Genomic DNA, 21,144 nt, shown 5'->3' with positions numbered 1-21,144 from the left:
TAAATAAAAATGTAGAGATTTTGAACTGATATGTCAAAAGTCTTGGATTGTGATTTTCCGTTTTTGACAAAGTGAATATAAAAGATACTTTTTATTTGTAATTGTAGGGGCGGCACGTAGCCCAGTGGTAAAGCGCTCGCTTGATGCGCGGTCGGTTTGGGATCGATCCCCGTCAGTGTGCCCATTTGGCTATTTCTCGTTCCAGCCAGTGCACTACGACTGGTACATCAACGGCCGTGGTATGTGTTGTCCTGTCTGTCAGATGGTGCATATTAAAAAGCCTTTGCTAGTATATGTCAAAATTACCAAAGGTTTGACATCCAATAGCGGATGATTGATAAATCAATGTGCTCTTGTGGTGTCGTTAAACAAAACAATTTTTTTTTGTAATTGTACTTCGGATTCTGTGTTATATTAGCCAACGATAGTCTGGTTTCTATAAACTCTCCAACAGACGCAGATCGACACAAAACATTCTGCAAGTTGAACAGGTTTCCGACTCCCCGATGCGTCGCATATCTGACGCAAATCGTCTGCGACTGTTCCAATAAAGATGTTCTGCATCGGTCGGAGACGTTTTACAATATATATTTTTTAAAATACATAATCTGTGAAAACATATTACAATGCATTGATCAATTTTACTTCCGTATTACGTGCATGACTTTTCGCGGTCTTGCCGTCACAAAATTACGGGTATTCTAAAGAGACGTTGGAACCTTATTTTTTTCCCAACACTGTGTATTTACATCCGAGCTGCTGTATTATATAACTCAGGGCCGTATTACTGCTTATTGGTGGTGTGTGTGGCGACCACCGAACAAAAGGCTTCTTCATCACGGAAGCTACACCAAATGTCAGAGCAAATCGATTTTGTAAGGGACGCGCTTCTGGGATTCAATCGAAGAATGGCGAGACGGACGTCTTTGATTAGACAACACAGGATCGAGAGTCCTGTCGAGCGAGCACGCGGGGAACGAGTACGCCAAGACAAGACACACTAGGCGTGGCTCAACGCTTGCGAGTAGAGACGAAATCCGTCAAACAGACGCATCATGGCGTCTTTGATTCCAGTCCATTAGGTTTAGGGAAAGCGCCAACATAAACTCAGACAATTCGTTTTTGACAAACGAAAGAGGCCAGGGGAACTATATATGAAAGGTTATCTATCGTGTGCGGGGAAGGAATTCACGGTTTATTGCAGTTATTGCGACAGTTCATTCAAGTACTAGTGCATGCACTAAACAATTGAAGACGTCGCAATCTGAACTGAATGTCCTATTTGTTTTATACTAAATTTTAGGGCCGAATTTACATTTACGATGCTTAAATACCTGCGTTTAAGAAAAACAGGTTTCATAAATTTGGCTTTAGTATTCAGTTTTATAAATGAATCTCAATAGTCTTGAAAAGAGAGTTCATAAATACCGCAAACCCATTTTGAATGCGTTACTAAATATAGAGTTAAAAGTTGTTTTATTTAACGACACCACGGAAGGACCAACTTTTTTTTTGTCTTCTTCGTTTCTTTCCCGACGTACATCAATTATACAATGTCATTACGTTGCGTACATGTTGAACTGTCCATTGTTCAACATGTACGCAACGTAATGACATTGTATAATTGATGAATGGACAGTTCAACATGTACGCAACGTAATGACATTGTATAATTGATGAATGGACAGTTCAACATGTACGCAACGTAATGACATTGTATAATTGATGAATGGACAGTTCAACATGTACGCAACGTAATGACATTGTATAATTGATGTACGTCGGGAAAGAAACGAAGAAGACCAAAAAAAAGTAGACGAAAACAAAAGGTGCCAAAAAGGCCAGACTGGACAACTCCAGAAAACCCTCCATAACTCCGACCTTGCCTGAAGTACAGGATTAAGGGTGGGTTTTTTTTAAAGTTTGTTTTGTTTTACGACACCACTAGAGCACACTAATTTATTAATCATAGGCTATTTGGTAATTTTGATAATAATAAATAATTATAGTCTTAGAAAGGAAACCCGCTACATTTCCCCATCCATTAGTAGCAAGGTTGGCCTATCTTTTATATGCACTATCCTACAGTCGTGGTGCACTGGCTGAAACGAGAAATATCCCAATAAGTCCAGTAACGGGGATCGATCCTAGATGGACAAGCGAGCGCTTTACCACTGGGCTAGGGTCCAGACTTTACACATTGTTTTGTATGCTTTAAGTTAAATCAATTATACATCGATGTGGATACAGTGTAGTTATTAATAAGTGTAATGACTTGACAGTTTTCCAATGCTTCCTCCAATGTACTTGGAAAAAACAAACAAAAGCCCCACGAAATCCATACATATATATATATGTATACAGCTTTGATTTATGTACAGTGTATGAACAGCGTAATGGCCCACGGTTCTGGCCATGCTTTCAAACGATGCTGTTCGATGTGTTTTTCCATAAACTGTAATTACACGTAGTGATTTATTAATAATTCCTCTTGATCGTTAGAACCATGTTAACAAAGAGCAAACATTGACTTAAATTCAATACCACGTATTACAGCCGAAATGTTCAATCTCATTAGAAAAACAAAATCGCCAAACTTGATTTAAGAGAAGTAAGGTGAGGTCTATGGTCCTACCCCCGTCTCGAGGACGAAAATGTCCGGGTTTTGTTTTTGGTACTACTCTATATAAATAAAGATAAAAACATAGCTTGTGCACCCCATTGGAGACTGTGACCCCCCACTAAAAAATGTGACCCCCACTCTAAATGTTGTTGTTAGGGATCTGAAGCGTACTCCGTTCCATCCTCCTACAAAAAACATTTTGTAAATCATTTCAGTTTGCTTTGACTGAGATGAAAAGTAAAGGTGTTTTGGAAATAACAAAACAATTACTATTTTTGTGTGCAATTTAGAAAACATTTGGCCCCAAAATTTAATAACTTGTAATAGATTTCCTAGTGAGAAGGATTATAGATTCTGTCCTCTCTTACTTTGAATGATTTAATCTAATGTAATAACTTGTAATAGATTTCCTAGTGAGAAGGATTATAGATTCTGTCCTCTCTTACTTTGAATGATTTAATCTAATGTAATAACTTGTAATAGATTTCCTAGTGAGAAGGATTATAGATTCTGTCCTCTCTTACTTTGAATGATTTAATCTAATGTAATAACTTGTAATAGATTTCCTAGTGAGAAGGATTATAGATTCTGTCCTCTCTTACTTTGAATGATTTAATCTTACTTGGCAATATTCTCTTACACGTTTCATTTTGAGGACGGGACCTAGCTCAGTGGTGCAGCGCTCGCCTAATGCGCGATCGATCTAGGATCGAGTCCCGTTGGTGGGCCCATTGGGCTATTTCTGGTTCCAGCCAGTGCTCCACAACTAGTGTAACAAAGGCCGTGGTATGTACTATCCTGTCTGTGGGATGGTGCATATAAAAGATCCCTTGCTGTTAATCGAAAAGAGTAGCCCATGAAGTGGCGACAGCGGGTTTCCTTTATCAATATATGCGTGGTCCTTAACCATATGTCCGACGTCATATAACCGTAAATACGTGTGTTGAGTGCGTCGTTAAATAAAACATTTCCTTCCTTCTTATTTTGAAAACATTACCATCTGGTTAATACACACATACATGTAGTTCTAGCCAGCAGTGCCAATCTCGGAACCATAACAAAAGATGGATAAAGCACATCTTAGCTTTTTAGATCGTTCATTTCCGATTTATTTTGGAGCTTATATCCAGTTAATGATCCAAACGGGCGCCACAAGGCCAGAGCGGACCCCCCCCCCCCCCACCCCGACAGCCCTCCATAACTCAAACATTGCCGGAAGTACAGGACTATTTATAGTACAAGACATTGTTTTGAATATTTTAAAGTTAAATCAATATGGCGTGAGTCTAGATACACTGTAGTTATTAATCACCACCTCTGCCACCACCACCACCACTACCAGCACCTCCACCATCACCAACAGCAACAAAATACAACCCCCCCCCCCCCACACACACACAACACCCCCTAAAAACAACAGCAACAACAACAACACAAACAAACAAAGCAAACAAAAACGAACAATTAGAAAGTCCCAGACAATCCAAACACATGTACATGTCTACAGCTTTGATTTGTGAACAACGTAACGGCCCACTAGGGTTCTGGCCATGCTTTTACATGATGCTGTTCGGTGTGTTTTTCTATAAACTGTAATTACACTTAGTGATTTATTAATAATTCCTCGTGATCGTTAGAACCATGTTAACAAAGAGCAGACATTGACTTAAATTCAATACGACGTATTACAGCCGATATGTTCAATCTCAGTTGTTTGCCAAAATTGATTTAAGAGCAAGACGATGACTCGTAGGTGTTATTCTGTCTTATAGTGAGTTTTTCAAGCCTACTGGTGCATGGCCTGTTACACGTCTTATTTTGAAAACGCTACCATCTGGTTAATACACAAATAGTTCCAGCCAGCAGTGTCATATTTATACACCAGCCTCAGAAACAGCTCTAAGCTATACATTCTAAGAGATTATTCATTTCCGATTTAAGTGCGGGACATAGCCCAATGGTGTTCGCCTGATGTGCAATCGGTTTAGGATCGATCCCCGTCAGTGAGCCCATTGGGCTATTTCTCGTTCCAGCCAGTACACCACGAATGGTATATCAAAGGCCGTGGTATGTGCTGCGGGATGGTGCATATAAAAAAATCCTTGCTCCTAATAGGAAAATGTAGTGAGTTTTCTCTCTAAGACTATATATCAGAATTACTAAATGTTTGACATCTAATAGCCGATGAAAAATCTATGTGCTCTAGTGGTATCGTTATACAAAATAAACTGTTAACAAACTCAATCTGGGTCAGTGCCAGTACTGGAATGCGTGCGAGCCCCCAATTCAATTCAATTCAGTTTAATACAAAAACATACGGTGTCAGCAACCCAACAACATTATCTATTTATCAACCGAATCACGAAACCTATGTTTTTACTTAAATCTCGGATATGTAACCTTAATTTACCCTATTGACTATCAACATAAACACCTTTCTAACCAGACAGTTTTACACGTCTATCTTATTCTATGGTTATGAGATACGCGGGGTTTTGAAAATTGTTCTAAATTCAGGGCTCGACCTTAGCGGTGGCCCGGTGCGTTTTGACTATCAATTTCTCACTCGGACTACCAGTTGTCTAACCCCGGTAGTCCGCCGGGCTACCAAATGTTTTAGCATGTCAAGTCACTCCACAATCAACAAGACGTTTAATTTATCGATGACTATTAGCTCGTTTTTTCTATCTGTGTGGTCCTTAACCATATGTCTGACGCCATATAACAGTAAATAAAATGTTTTGAGTGCGTCGTTAAATAAATCATTTCCTTCCTTCCTTCCTTCGGTGACTACATGTATTATTTAAAGTGTACATACTACGTTACTGACACTAATTCTTGGTGTAAACCGTATTACACTTTATGTATATGATGTACGGAGAGATTGGAAGATTTCCAGTTATTATCGATCTGAAAACTAGAATGATTAGTTATGATGTAATAGGGTATTCCGTAATAATTTAATTAAGGTATCTCTTATATAAGGCACTATGATTTGATTATGCTAACGGTACATATGCATATAAATGGTTAATTTTATTAAAACTACATGCATTGTTAATAAAAATGAATATGAACCAAGTGGACCTTTTTCTATTTTGTTTTTGCACCACCCGAAACTCCATATTTATAAACCTGTATGTTTTAGTACTGAAAGCGTGTGTGTGTGTGTGTGTGTGTGTGTGTGTGTGTTGGTACATAACCCCCCGAACCCCCTCCAGCCTACGCCCCTGTAATTTGGAACCTTATTTATTAACTTGAAATAAAAACATTAGATTCACTGTTAAGTATTGTACAACGAGCCACAAGATACCAGTTGAATATGGAAGATGGGAATACATTCCTAGAACGTAAACATCGTTTATGTGATGATGATGATGATGATGATGATGATGATGATGTCGTTGAAGATAAGTATCAATATCTCTTTCAATGCTGTAAATTTCTGAATTGTGTTTTAAAATATTTAAATCCGCAAATGCCGTGGTATAATATATGTCGTTCTGTCTGTATGAACGTATGCTACTAATGGAAAAATGTAGTGGGTTTTCTCCAAGACTATATATGTCAGAATGACCAAAATTAATATTTGACATCCAATAGCCGATGATTTATAAATCAATGTGCTGTAGTTGTGTCGTTAAACAAAATAGAAGTTTTAACATGGAGTTTTCATAATATTGTATTATTGTACATAAGGTAGTAATTTCATTATCATTTGATGTTATCTGAGTTAGTAATTTGCTTATGTATCATTTTATGTTATCCGAGTTGAAATAAAGTTTACGCCTGCTAAATCCGCACTTGGACCAAGCGAAAAAGGCCGTGGTATGTGCTATCCTGTCTGTGGGATATTGCATATAAAAGATCCCTTGCTACTAGTGGAAAAAAATGTATCGGGTTTTCTCTCTAAGACTAAGTCAAAAACCAAATGTTTGACATCCAATAGCTGATGATTAATAAATCAATGTGCTCTAGTGGTGTCGTTAAACAAAACAAACGTTTCAACGTAGAGTTGTCATATTATTGTTTATTGTATATGGAGTAGTAATTTTCCCACTTATCATTTTATGTTATCTGACCGAGTTAATGCGTCGCAGGATCGAATCACCTTGGCTGATCCATTAAACTGTTTTTGTTTTGTTTTTATCGTTCCAACCAGTGCACCACACTGGTCAAAGGTCGTGGTATGTGCTTTCCTGTCTGTGGGAAAGTGCAATAATGTTTGACATCCAATAGCCAATGATTAGTTAATCAATGTGCTCTAGTGGTGTCGTTAAACAAAACAAACTTCTTCTGAGTTAGGGGCGGGGCGTAGCTCAGTGGTAAAGCGTTCGCTTGATGCGCGGTCGGTCTAGGATCGATTCCCGTCGGTGGGCCCATTGGACTGTTTCTTGCTCCAGCCAGTGCACCACGACTGGTATATCAAAGGCCGTGGTATGTGTTATCCTGTCTGTGGAATGGTGCATATAAAAGATCCCTTGCTGCTAATCGAAAAGAGTAGCCCATTAAGTGGCGACAGCGGGTTTCCTCCCTAAATATATCTGTGGTCCTTAACCATATGTCCGACGCCATATCACCGTAAATGAAATGTGTTGAGTGCGGCGTTAAATAAAACATTTCTTTCTTTTTTCTTCTGAGTTAAAGTTCTGAGTTGTGTTATAGAACCAGCCTGTTGGATCCGCACTTGGAACAAATGTGGTCATTAAAGACTCCTATAGACGCATGCGTGCGGTCCAATTTCTGTGTCTGATGCTTCTGTATGTATGTATGTTTATGTTGTTGTGTGACAATTAAATACTGATAGACTGGATGCGGTCCAACTGTTGCGTCTCATGCATCTGCGGCTTGCATTGTGGACACATACACCATATATGATTATTTCATTGCGGTGGCCGCATGCGTTTTGTAGACAAACGCACCGCACGCATGCAGTCTACACGATCTCATCGAAACTAATGTACATGTATTTTTTTAAATCCGGACTTATACTTATACACGTATTTCCGTGCTTATATCCAATTAAGGTGCAAACACGCTGTCCTGGGCTGGCTGTCCAGGACAGCGGGTTCATTGTTAGTTATCCGGACCGCACGAATCAAGTTTATATGAGCCTTTAACAAATGTGACGACATGTAACAGCCACTTATTGAGCCCATTACAATGAGAGCCCATTACAATGAGATGCCATTAAACACACATTCCTTCCTTGTCTCAGTGATCTTCCGTCTATGGTAAATACTAGCCGTGACAGAAGGATCCTCCCGTGAATAGCAAGTGTTAAAAAGAATATCGAGTGCTTATTTTGCGCAGCCTCCCATTTCGTACTTCTGTACTTTTCACCTTTCACAAATGATGATGATTTAGTGATAACCGTCGCTGACGTTGTTTCTGCCCAAATGTCAAATGCACTCTGTCACGGAAGTATCGATTTTCGTCCCCTCTGCCTATAGTTTGGAAAATTGCATTTCTAAATCTTATTTGGGCCTAAATGTAATTATTGGAAAACATTTGATAATATAAATCCATTAGGTGCCAGGCAGGATAATGGCACTGTGCCAGGAAACAATTTATTCCCGCCATATATTCTGAAGTGGTCGTGCTAGGAGTGACGTTAAAGAGTTTTAGAATGACGTCCAATCAAAACAGCGGGTGCCCATCTTTGGTTTGTTGATACTTAGACTGTCGGAGAAAAGATCATATGAGGATGGGATGAGATGCGTAATTGAGAAGTACAGGGATTTTAAAATTACCTACAAGGGTTATAACTAGCGCGAGTGGGGGAGGTTGCCCCATCAGAAACATATGAAGACGTGCCACTTTTATTTTGAAGTGACCACTGGTGTAGCGGAACATGTGAATTTGGTTGGAGGAGGAATTCGCTCTCATCATATAGCAGTGGGGAAGGGGAGGGGGTGGGTGGGTGTCTTTGTATGTACATACAGTATGATATCTCAACATGCGTATTAAATACCAGCAACGAATCTTTTATAGCTAATTTTAATATCATTAACAATGATTAGCTAATTATAATACGTGTTTGTTTTTAAAAATGTATTTATTATTTATTTAGGCTGTCTGTCCAGGACAGTGGGTTAGTGATTAGTGAGAGAGAAGTTGGTATAGTGGCCTTATACCTACTCAATGAGTCATTAAACTCTCTGTACGTGGAAGTCGGTACCTGGATGCGAACCCAGTATCTACCAGCCCTAAGTCCGATGGCTTAACCACTATCCCATCGAACCGGTATAATACATGTACACCACGCCGCAAACGCTTTCTGCTTGCATAACAAAATCACATGACGGAAAACTCTTACACGATAATGAAAGGAAAGGAACGTTTGTTGGTCGACAGTCATTTCTAACCTCAGTCGACATAGCTAGAGTACATTAATCCATTCATTATCGTCTATCGGATATATCATCGTTTAATAGATGTCAAACATGGGATAATTCTGACAAATCCCGCCAACTTACAAATTATTAATTGAAGATATTTCATACGCACTTTTCCCACAGACAGGATAGCACACATCACGGTTTTTGATATACCAATCAATGAGCACCACTGCTTGAAACTGAATGTTTCTATGCCGTGAATCCTCGTCGGTGGGCCCATTGGGCTAGTTCTTGTATATCAAAGGCCGTGGTATGTGACATCGTGTCTGTTGGGTGGTGCATATAAAATATCCCTTGCTACTAATGGAAACATGTATCGGGTTTATCTCTAAGACTATAATAAAAATTACCAAATGTTTGACATCCAATAGCCGATTATTAATAAATCAATGTGCTATAGTAAAGTAAAGTTAAACTTTTAAGTTTCTTTGCCGTGACAAATGCTTGACCTGAATTTGCAATTATTGCCACTTGCGGTTCCCATGACGACGTCATTTATTGACATTCGTAACCTAACCCGTAGAACTGAGAGATTCTACACGCACAAATGGGCTTTAACAATCGTGTTAGTACCAAACATCAATTATTTATATGTCAAAACAAGTTTACAGACGAGACAATTATATATCTAACAGTGCCGGATAGCCCGCCACTTACTGTGCAAGTTAGTTATTGTACAAGACCAGTCACTAAACATATTTGTTCATACTGTGGACGTTTCTTAGTTGTTTTTTAATATAGCATTAGGAATGATGTTGTTGATGAAGAAGAAGATAACGATGTTGATGATGATGAAAAAGATGATGATGATGATGATAATGATGATGATGGTGATGATGATAGTGTTGATAATTGTGTCGTGGTGTTGCTGGCTGGAATGAGATATAGCCCAATGGTTCCACCGACTAGGGTTGATCCTAGACTGACCGCGCATCATGCAAGCGCTTACTGGTTGGGACGAGAACTACCTACTGGTTGGGACGAGAACTACCTACTGGTTGGGAAGAGAAATACCTACTGGTTGGGACGAGAACTACCCACTGGTTGGGACGAGAACTGCAAACTGGTTGGGACGAGAACTGCCCACTGGTTGGGACGAGAAATACCTACTGGTTGGGACGAGAACTACCCACTGGTTGGGACGAGAAATACCCACTGGTTGGGACGAGAAATACCTACTGGTTGGGAAGAGAACTACCCACTGGTTGGGAAGAGAAATACCCACTGGTTGAGACGAGAAATACCCACTGGTTGGGACGAGAAATACCCACTGGTTAGGACGAGAACTACCTACTGGTTGGGACGAGAAATACCCACTGGTTGGGACGAGAACTAGAACTAACTACTGGTTGGGAAGAGAAATACCCACTGGTTGGGACGAGAAATACCCACTGGTTGGGACGAGAACTACCTACTGGTTGGGAAGAGAACTACCTACTGGTTGGGACGAGAAATACCCACTGGTTGGGACGAGAACTACCCACTGGTTGGGAAGAGAACTACCTAATGGTTGGGACGAGAACTACCTACTGGTTGGGAAGAGAAATACCCACTGGTTGGGACGAGAAATACCTACTGTTGGGACGAGAAATACCTACTGGTTGGTTGGGACGAGAAATACCTACTGTTGGGACGAGAAATACCTACCTACTGGTTGGGACGAGAAATACCTACTGGTTGGGACGAGAACTACCTACTGGTTGGGACGAGAAATACCCACTGGTTGGGACGAGAACTACCTACTGGTTGGGAAGAGAACTACCTACTGGTTGGGACGAGAAATACCCACTGGTTGGGACGAGAACTACCTACTGGTTGGGAAGAGAACTACCTACTGGTTGGGACGAGAAATACCCACTGGTTGGGACAAGAACTACCTACTGGTTGGGACGAGAACTACCTACTGGTTGGGAAGAGAAATAACCACTGGTTGGGACGAGAAATACCCACTGGTTGGGACGAGAACTACCCACTGGTTGGGACGAGAAATACCCACTGGTTGGGACGAGAACTACCAACTGGTTGGGAAGAGAAGTACCCACTGGTTGGGACGAGAAATACCTACTGTTGGGACGAGAAATACCTACTGGTTGGTTGGGACGAGAAATACCTACTGGTTGGGAAGAGAACTACCTACTGGTTGGGACGAGAAATACCCACTGGTTGGGACTAGAACTACCCACTGGTTGGGACGAGAAATACCTACTGGTTGGGACGAGAACTACCCACTGGTTGGGACGAGAAATACCTACTGGTTGGGAAGAGAACTACCCACTGGTTGGGACGAGAACTACCCACTGGTTGGGACAAGAAATACCTACTGGTTGGGACGAGAAATACCCACTGGTTGGGACGAGAAATACCTACTGGTTGTGAAGAGAACTACCCACTGGTTGTGAAGAGAACTACCTACTGGATGGGGACGAGAAATACCCACTGGTTGGGACGAGAACTACCTACTGGTTGGGACGAGAAATACCCACTGGTTGGGAAGAGAACTACCCACTGGTTGGGATGAGAAATACCCACTGGTTGGGACGAGAACTACCCACTGGTTGGGACGAGAAATATCTACTGGTTGGGACGAGAAATACCTACTGGTTGGGACGAGAAATACCCACTGGTTGGGACAAGAAATACCTACTGGTTGGGACGAGAAATACCCACTGGTTGGGACGAGAAATACCCACTGGTTTGGACGAGAAATAGCCCAATGGGTCCACCGTCTAGGATTGATCTTAGACCGAGTGCGAGCGCTTTAGCTCTGAGTTACAACCCGCCCCCACTCAACCCCACCAAAAAAACAAAAACAACAACAACCCCCCCCCCCCAAAAAAAAACAAACAAAAAACAAAAAAACAACAACCCCGCAATGATTCACACTTGTCTGAAGGTTGAAGATATCAAACGCAGTATTCTTATGTACACATACACAACAATACTCACCTGTACATAATGGAACTTACCTGATGATTATTGTGAGGTTTTGGGCTGCCAGAAGTGCCAGTTGTTTTTCTTGTTATCTGTAATATACAGAATACAACGTTAAAAATAAATAAAATAATTATATACAGCACTGGGCCTAGGAATTACATGTAGTACTAAAATCATACCAGTTTGAATCATGACTTTTGTTTTAGAATTATTTAACCATATACCAAACGCCATATAACCGTAATTATATGTGTTGAGTACGTCGTTAAACCAAGTTTTTTTTTTTTTTTTCAAATTTTAACATGAAGCACACTAATACCATATACAACTGATTCTAGTTCAAATAAAACAATGTTATGACAACAGTTCTGTGACACATTTCATTAAAGACAAGCGTGTCAGCAGGCCTTCCGTAGCCCAATGATAAAGTGCTTGCTTGATGCGCGGTCGGTCTAGGATCAATCCTAGTCGGTGGAACCATTGGGCTATATCTCATTCCAGCCAGTGCACCACGACTGGTATATGTGCTGACCTGTCTATGGAATGGTGCATATAAAAGATCCCATGCTACTCATAAAAAATATATAGCGGTTTCCTCTCTAAGACTATATGTCAGAATGACCAAATGTTTGACACCCAATAGCAGATAATTAATAAATCAATATGCTCTAGTGGTGTTGTTAAAACAAAACAAAAAAACATGGTAGTATGTAATGATTTCCTTAAAGTTAGGGTACTTCGAACTTTTACCTACTGAGATGCTATTTGATATAGTTCTACTACATGTTCAGTGAAATGGTAAATTCGGTGAAAGTTCTTCTTGGAAGTCTGGAGTGTTACCAAAAACAACAAAACCGAGGCATTCTAGCGATGGACAGTTCCAGAAACATTATATGCACAAAACAGTTATGTTAAAGCCGCAATATCGCTTTTCTCTAATACAACATCGTATCTTGTTTCAGCAGAGTAAAACAAAAACAACCACGACTTTGGTAAAGTCACGTATGAACTTTCGGCATCGACAGATATCGTCACCTACCGTACCTTGTTAAAAACATAAAAATAAAAATCCGTCACCATTATGTAATAGTGTGAAGAAAAACGTGCTGTTTTAGTATAAGAGGTATGTTGGACAGCGGCTTTAAACTAACCATTCGTTAAAGTGACAAAGCCTAGTTTTTAAACACTACCGCGTATTGTTTTTACTATTAAATCCGTTTTTGATAATCAAAATTAGACATTACTTATAGTTCATTGTTTAGATTATCAATTCTGTTTCTGGTTATCCTGGTGTTTGCAATTTAGCGAAATGCATTTTCCTAATGTTACAAATGCATGTACCTTAGAGAACTAACGATTATGGGGACAAGCTCTTCCCCAACAAGTTCAACCAGCAAACGTTTCGCTAATGTACGCGAACTATTCGATTGGTTCCTGACGTGGCCATTTGGTTTAACGTGAAGCGCGTAAACCAATCTAGCAGACGTTTTTCTGCTCGGTCTGGTTGAACGTAGCCCTGGTCTATGGTTAGAGGATATTTCCCCGTTTTAACAGCACAAACTCTTGTTTCACTTTATTCTGACTTTATACACTTGTGTTACTCGTCTGTACATTAACCAAACTTTATACACCTGTATTACTCGTCTGTACACTAACCAAGCTTTATACACCTGTGTTACTCGTCTGTACACTAACCAAGCTTTATACACCTGTGTTACTCGTCTGTACACTAACCAAGCTTTATACACCTGTGTTACTCGTCTGTACACTAACCAAGCTTTATACACCTGTGCTACTCGTCTGTACACTAACCAAACGCGGTGGCCATTTTGGGGCGGGACGTAGCCGAATGGTAAAGCGCTCGCTTGATGCGCGGTCGGTTTGGGATCGATCCCCGTCGGTGGGCCTATTGGGCTATTTCTCGTTCCAGCCAGTGCACCACGACTGGTTATATCAAAGGCCGTGGTATGTGCTACCCTGTCTGTGGGATGGTGCATATAAAAGATCCCTTGCTACTAATGTAAAAAATGTAGCAGGTTTCCTCTCTATGACTGTGTCAAAAATGACCATATGTTTGACATCCAATAGCCGATGATTACTAAATCAATGTGTTCTAGTGGTGTCGTTAAACAAAACACACTTTTTTGGGGTGGCCATTTTCATGGGCTGAAACTAGAGTCTGCGTCTGTAAGATTAATTATCATTGGTTAGTGGGTTTTTGGGTTGTTTTTGTTTTGTTGTTTTGTTTTTGTTTTATATTGTTTTTAGGATAAAGATCCGCACCCAGTTTTCTTTGATTAGAAAAAAAATTGCTCGATGTACGGTACCGTATTTCCAGTGTCACGAAAACATAAAATGAAAAAATAAAAAATAAAATTACCCCCGCCCTTATTTTAAACCCCCCCAAATATTGGATGAAAATCTAGCATTTAATTTATATTGATCTAACTTAAACCAACCGATACAAATGTTAATGTTGTTTTGTAGGGATGACATGTAGACAATACTATGATTCGTAAATAGTATTATATTTATTTCTTTAAAAAGAATAAATTTTACACATAATTAGTACACTTTTGTTATTTCCAACACGTTTGTTCAATTGTCCCCATGTTGAAGCAAAATTATTGACACGGCTGGGATGAACTAAAGAGAGAATATTTTGTTTTGTTATTTTTCACTCAGAAGAAAATTAATGATCGATTTTCGTTTGCTTGATGTAATATTAATCTCAATATATATAAATGCGACTCATTAAGCGTCCTTTATAGATTTTGTTAGATTCGATCATTGTTATTAAACTACAATATCATCATATTAATGATTTAATATTTGTAACACAACACAGATGATACAATCATATGTTTCCACCATGATGATGATAGACAATGTTTTTAAACCCATCATTCATAAAAAATATTTTCAGAATATCATTACACAGTCGAACCTACAGGAAACCACATATAGCAACAACCTGACTACAAATGACACTTCAGAAACTATTTGCAAGGACGGTTCTGGGGTGTGGTAGGTTTGGTAGTGTGTATGCACTAACCCCTCCCCCCTCCACCGAGCGCGGCAAGTGTCTTAATAATTTTACACCAGCTAGCGTGCAACAAAAGTTAAAGTTTGTTTTGTTCAACGACACCACTAGATCACATTGATTTATTAACCATCGGCTATTGGATGTCAAAAACATTTGGTAATTTTACATATAGTCTTAGAGAGAAAACCTTGTATTCTCTTAACCAAATGTCTGTTAGCCACTAATGTTAAGTTAAAGTTTGTTTCGTTTAACAACACCATTGAAAGATATTCACCAGCTATTGGATGTTAAACACCTGATAATTTTGACATCAAGTCTTGGAGAGCAAACCCGCTACATTTTTCCATTAGTAGCAAGGGATACCTTATATACACCATCCCACTGACAGGATAGCACATACCACGGCCTTTAATATACCAGGCGACGTGCACGGGCTGGAACAAGAAATAGTCCAATGAACCCACCGACGGGGACCGATCCTACATCAGCAAACAAGGAATTTATGATAAGTTTATTAAAAATTGACAGTCCATTTCTCAGTGGCACCCCATTCCATGAAAGCTTGTGGATCCGCTCCTGCCTTCTGTACACAAATGCTTTTATTTTATTTGTACGGGGGGGGGGGGGGGGGGGGGGCGGGAGCATATAGACTCTTTCGGGCGTAGGTTTTAGGTGGTCGGATCATGATCCTTCAGAAAATACATTGAAAAAAAGAAGAAAATTTGCTTGGTGCAAAGGGTTCGACTCCAACTCCCCCCCCCCCCCCCCCCCCCCCACCGTATACGCGCCTGAAGACACTTGCTCACAAAGTCTATATTGCTTAGTCCCTGATCAGCCTCAGGTGGCCTTTTATGAACAGGTTTGGCGGTACCTGTACTCAGATTCAGCGGATTATAAACGTATTATCATGTGTAGCGCGCTTGTACCCAACTCGAGCATGAAAGCGGCATACGCAGAGCCGCCGATACCTGTATTAATCACGCATATGTTATTTGCATTCTTGGCAGAATTCCGCCAGCTCAACTCGATAATGTCACCGTGAAGATGTGTTCTCACCATACGATTTGTAAGAACGATTTATAGCACATAATTTGACTGGATGACACTTTACATTCGTTTCGCCTTCGCTCATACATCGTGGTAAGATGTTGGCGTGGTTGGGTGGAGTGGTGGTGTAGGTCAGTGGTAAAGCGTTCACCCTTGGGGAGATGGGTCATAGGATCGAATTTTCTTGATGGGCCCACTAGCGCCTTTCCGTTCCAACCAGTGCCATGCGGCTGATATATGAAAAGCTTTGATAAGTGGTGTCCTGTTTATGGGAAACTATATATGAAAGATCCATCGATTATATACCGTATGATCAGCAATACCGGATCCAATCCACGCCCCCTCCCAACCCCCCAAAAAACCCCCAACAATATTAAATTAAAACAATAATGTACAGCTCAATGGGAAAGTTACGCCTACAACGTTAATTTGTAGCGCATTAATCACGACCTGAATAGACAACTTAGGTAGTTGATATCCGTGTCTGGCGACATTAGACGACAGTGGAACAAATCTCTAATTATAAGCTTGGCCTAAATAATATTTGGAAAAGGCAAATGTTTTTCTCAGTAAAATGGTTATGTATAGATATCAGTCAAACAAAGACTCTCTGACCAGTTGTTACAGAATTTTCAAAGGGATATTTCAAAATCCAATAAAAGTTTTACTTACAGAATAAAGAGAACTTAGTGTTTGAAATATATCTCAATATGAAAACCGAAAATATATCAATTGTACTACTGATGATGTTGGTGATGAATTTCATTACTTATTTATAAGAACAAAATTTACTGAAGAAAGATGTAAATATATTCTCAAATATTATATTACACGACCAAATGTAACATTAAGCAGATTTTTAGTTATAAATATTGGTACCCTTAAAAAGTTTTGTAGGTTTATAACTATTATCAACAAGGAGTTCTGTTTCTCCTAAGACTTTATGTACAGTTTACAAATTATTTTTCAAATATTTTCATCTTGATGCTGTTATATATATGTATATGTACATGTATGTATTCTGATGGCCCTGAATGTAATAAAGTTATGTTATGGTCTGTTCTGTTCTGCTTCAGGGAATTAGCAAAATAAACCCCCGGGACGTAAATAGACCCACGATTAAGTTACTGCTTGAATTATAGACACGAAATGGTGCCTTCTGGTGCATTGTGGGCGACTTTATACATCACTGCCATTCCTTTTCCACACATAGCTTGATTTTGTTTTTCAACTCGACGAAATAGGAAAGCGAAATTTCCGGTGACGTCAACAATTGACAAGTTTCACAAGAGTTCATTTACCATGGATTTTCTTAATATATCACAGCCACACAAACGCGCCACTAACTTTGAATGGATGTGGGCATGTAAAAATTGTTTGAAGTTAGTCGCGCCACATCAAATGTAAATGAACACTAATGTTGAAAGTTGCACTGTGAATAGCTCAATGCATGTTGTTATTATTATATTTTTTATAGTAAAGTTTAAATTTTAAATTACTTTTCTTAAATAAAAGATAAACAGATTAATAATGCATTTCATATTCCACACATAAACACGCACGTACACATACACACACACACACACGCATGTATGCACACAAGCACGCAAACACATACACGCACGCACACACACGTACACATGCATCATGTTAGGCAGGTAATTTCATAGCGCTGCAATCTAACTTTCATAGTGTTACATCTAGCTATGTCGTACAATTCAAATACATTCTGTTCGTGCACATTGTACCATGTGTACGCAGCGTAAGCTATTTCCAACATGTTACCAATAACACATGGTGTACGATTAACTGACTATCGGCGGCAGGCAATATGCCCACCGCTGTGGCCGAAGTGAACGCTTCCAACATCAATACTCTGCTGTGCGTCTGATCAGCTAATTAAGGTCGTTTGTTATACTGTCCCTTTCAGACGAAAGGTCTATGAAAAGTCTGCAGATGCTGAATGTAGACATTGATGAAGCCGTAGACCGCGTCAACCCAGAGCACGAGAGGAGGTCAAAGGTTAGTACGCATATTATGTTGATAATAATTATACATATAGTCTTTGGCAGGACAAACGGAGCAAAGGTTTAAGTGGCCATTTTCACAGAGGGAGTGGGTTAATGCCAGTGTTCCTTTTTAAAACCGCCTTAAAATGTCAATAAAAATACTCCTAGCCAAATGAACATTTAAAAACAAAGAAAAAGACAAAAAGTAAACATTGAACGCTGGTGAAAACGTTGATAACGGAGAACAACCTATAAGTGTAAGGCCTTAAGCGTAAATTTCTTAGTACATGTACTTGAATATTACGAATATTTAATACTAGTATTGTTGAGGGCTTTGTCACGTAGAATGTGGATGACAGGCTATAGCTATATATGTATATGTATATGTATGTATGTATGTATGTATGTATATATATATAATATATATATATATATATATATATATATATATATATATATATCTCTCTCTTATCATCTCTCTCTCTCTCTTCTCTCTCTCTCTCTCTCTCCTCCCTCTCTCTCTCCTCTCTCTCTCTCTCTCTCTCTCTCTGCTCTCTCTCGTCTCTCTCTCTCTCTCGGTGTGTGTGTGTGTGTATGTGTATGTGTATGTGTATATGTATGTATGTATATATATCTCTGTATGTGTGTATGTATGTGTGTGTGTGTGTGTGTGTGTGTGTGTGAGTGTGCATGTGTGTGTGCATGTGTGTGTGTATATTTGTGTATGTGTATATTATATATCAATTTCACGAAGCGTGTCATTTCTTCTTCACCTACAATTTTACATATATATTTAATATATTTGAATGATTTAATGTTTGCAAAGATAGAAATGAGTTATATGTACTAAACAAATAACATTTAAAAGACACTTTTTATTTGGAATATTGATTTTGCGGTGGATTTAAGAGCGGAATTGATAAAAAACCAGCTTGTCCCAAAGTACCATTTCCTTTCCTTGAGTGAACCTTCTAACATCTTTGTTTAGTACATTTTCTTTTTTGACATAAAAAATCCCTAAGATTAATAATGCATTATCAAAAACACAATACAAACTGTTACCTCAACCAAAACATGCTAAATATAACACCTCCCACATAAAATGACACCTCCAGTATTCTGCATATAATGCTACTTCCTGTCTTTTTACCTTCTGTTTCCTGTTCCTATGATGGCTGCTAGCTTGATTTGGTTTTGATCAATAATTGATCATGTTTGTCAGTTTGACATAGTGCAAAGTCGAGTCTCATGTTTTCTTTTTAAAGTCAAGGTATCATTCATTGATTTAAATCAGATTTGTCTTTAAAACCAAATAGTTGTTGTTTTTTTGTGGACCCAGAAATATGGGAAATAATTAATGATCACTTAAAAACGTTTGCATAACTTGACACTGTTGACAAATGTGATTATGATGAGAAACTAAAGTGATCCTCTGTATTTTCAGTCCTTTCTAGTCACACTTCGTAATACGAGCATCCATTGTTCAGAAGGTGGCCACTACTTAATTGGTCTGTGTAATTACAAATCAGGATTAGAAGTACACGTATTTATAAAATGTTAAGAATGGTGTTTTGTACATATTTACTTTGCACAGTTGGATATCTGAAACATCATTGGAAATATGGAATAAAAGTGTCAGTTAAAGAAAGAAAGGAAAGGAATGTTTTATTTAACGACGCACTCAACACATTTTATTTACGGTTATATGGCGTCAGATATATGGTTAAGGACCACACAGAGTTTGAGAAGAACCCGCTGTCGCCACTACATGGGCTACTCTTCCGATTAGCAGCAAGGGATCTTTTATTTGCGCTTCCCACAGGCAGGATAATACAAACCATGCCTTTGTTGAACCAGTTATGGATCACTGGTCCGTGCAAGTGGTTTACACCTACCCATTGAGCCTTGCGGAGCACTTACTCAGGGTTTGGAGTCGGTATCTGGATTAAAAATCCCATGCCTCGACTGGGATCCGAACCCAGTACCTACCAGCCTGTAGACCGATGACCTACCACGACGCCACCGAGGCCGGTAAGTGTCAGTTAACGTATTTCTCTTAATGCAAGTAACTCTTTAACAAATGTTTATTCAGGTTCAGTTTGTGAGTTTGCAACGATTTGTTAGTTTAACCTTAATGTTGAATACTGGCAATGTCAAATAGTATTGACAGTTTTTCAGTAGTTCACTATCATTTCGCGTTTGGAGTATTAGGACTTAATGTTCAGTGTCCATACACTTACTGAGTAGGTCCTTACTGTAACTACACGGTGATTTTTAATACCTTGTCTCTTTTATTACTTTTTGTTTGAACATTTTAGGGATCTTTGTCTTCGATTTATGGTATGAAACTAATTTTTGCAATATGTCCAGACTGATATTTTGCCAAAGTGCCCACTTGCACAAATTTAACTGTAGTACTTTCCTGTATGATCAATTATTCATTTTTATATTTAGTAAATTTTGATAGAATGTATTAAAAGTTTTTTCTGTGTTCATTCAGTATACTGCCCACATTTTAAAATTAGTTAAACCTGTATGCATAGGGTTAAAGATGTGGCAGATTCGCATAGCATAGCATAGCATAGCATAGCATAGCATAGCGTAGCACAGCGTAGCACAGCATAGCACAGCATAGCATAGCATAGCATAGCATAGCATAGCATAGCATAATATAACATAACCATTATGGTGCCCCCCGCCCCTTAGTGTATTTGTTTTTATTTATTAGGGTAAAGACCATAATACAGTACCGTATATAATAATACACGTCGTTAATGAAAATATAATTAAAACTTGAAAGGAAATCAATGTCATTTCCATAGCAATTTAGCATGTTGTCTAAGCAAAATTTATTAGACATCAATAAGAAAGATGAAAGGAAATAGACACATATATACATAGAGAGAGAGAGAGAGAGAGAGAGAGAGAGAGAGAGAGAGAGAGAGAGAGAGAGAGAGAGAGAGAGAGAGGGGAGGGGGAGAGGAGAGAGGAAGAGAGACTAAGAGAGAAAGAGAGAAGAGAGAGAGAGAGAGAGAGAGAGAAGAGAGAGAGAGAGAGAGAGAGAGAGAGAGAGAGAGAGAGAGA

General features: G+C 39.2%; 1 protein-coding gene and 1 long non-coding RNA gene across 2 annotated transcripts in view; one reads left to right on the top strand and one right to left on the bottom strand.

Annotated features, from left to right (window-relative positions):
* LOC121380971 overlaps window positions 1–21,144 on the bottom strand; it is a 54,523-nt gene that overhangs the window by 2,112 nt on the left and 31,267 nt on the right. Inside the window, exon 2 of the long non-coding RNA XR_005959023.1 lies at window positions 11,991–12,047. This is a non-coding gene — a long non-coding RNA (uncharacterized LOC121380971). The remainder of the gene's footprint in view (window positions 1–11,990; window positions 12,048–21,144) is intronic.
* The window catches only part of LOC121380970, a 44,201-nt gene continuing 40,992 nt past the window's right edge, over window positions 17,936–21,144 (top strand). Inside the window, exon 1 of the mRNA XM_041510028.1 lies at window positions 17,936–18,073. Coding sequence (XP_041365962.1) covers window positions 17,993–18,073 — 81 coding nt within the window. The 5' untranslated portion in view covers window positions 17,936–17,992. The remainder of the gene's footprint in view (window positions 18,074–21,144) is intronic.

The sequence above is a fragment of the Gigantopelta aegis genome, chromosome 9, assembly GCF_016097555.1.
Source record: "Gigantopelta aegis isolate Gae_Host chromosome 9, Gae_host_genome, whole genome shotgun sequence".
Taxonomy (NCBI): Eukaryota; Metazoa; Mollusca; class Gastropoda; order Neomphalida; family Peltospiridae; genus Gigantopelta; species Gigantopelta aegis.
The sequence above is the reverse complement of the archived record's forward strand: the minus strand, read 5'-3'. Positions and strand labels throughout refer to the sequence as shown.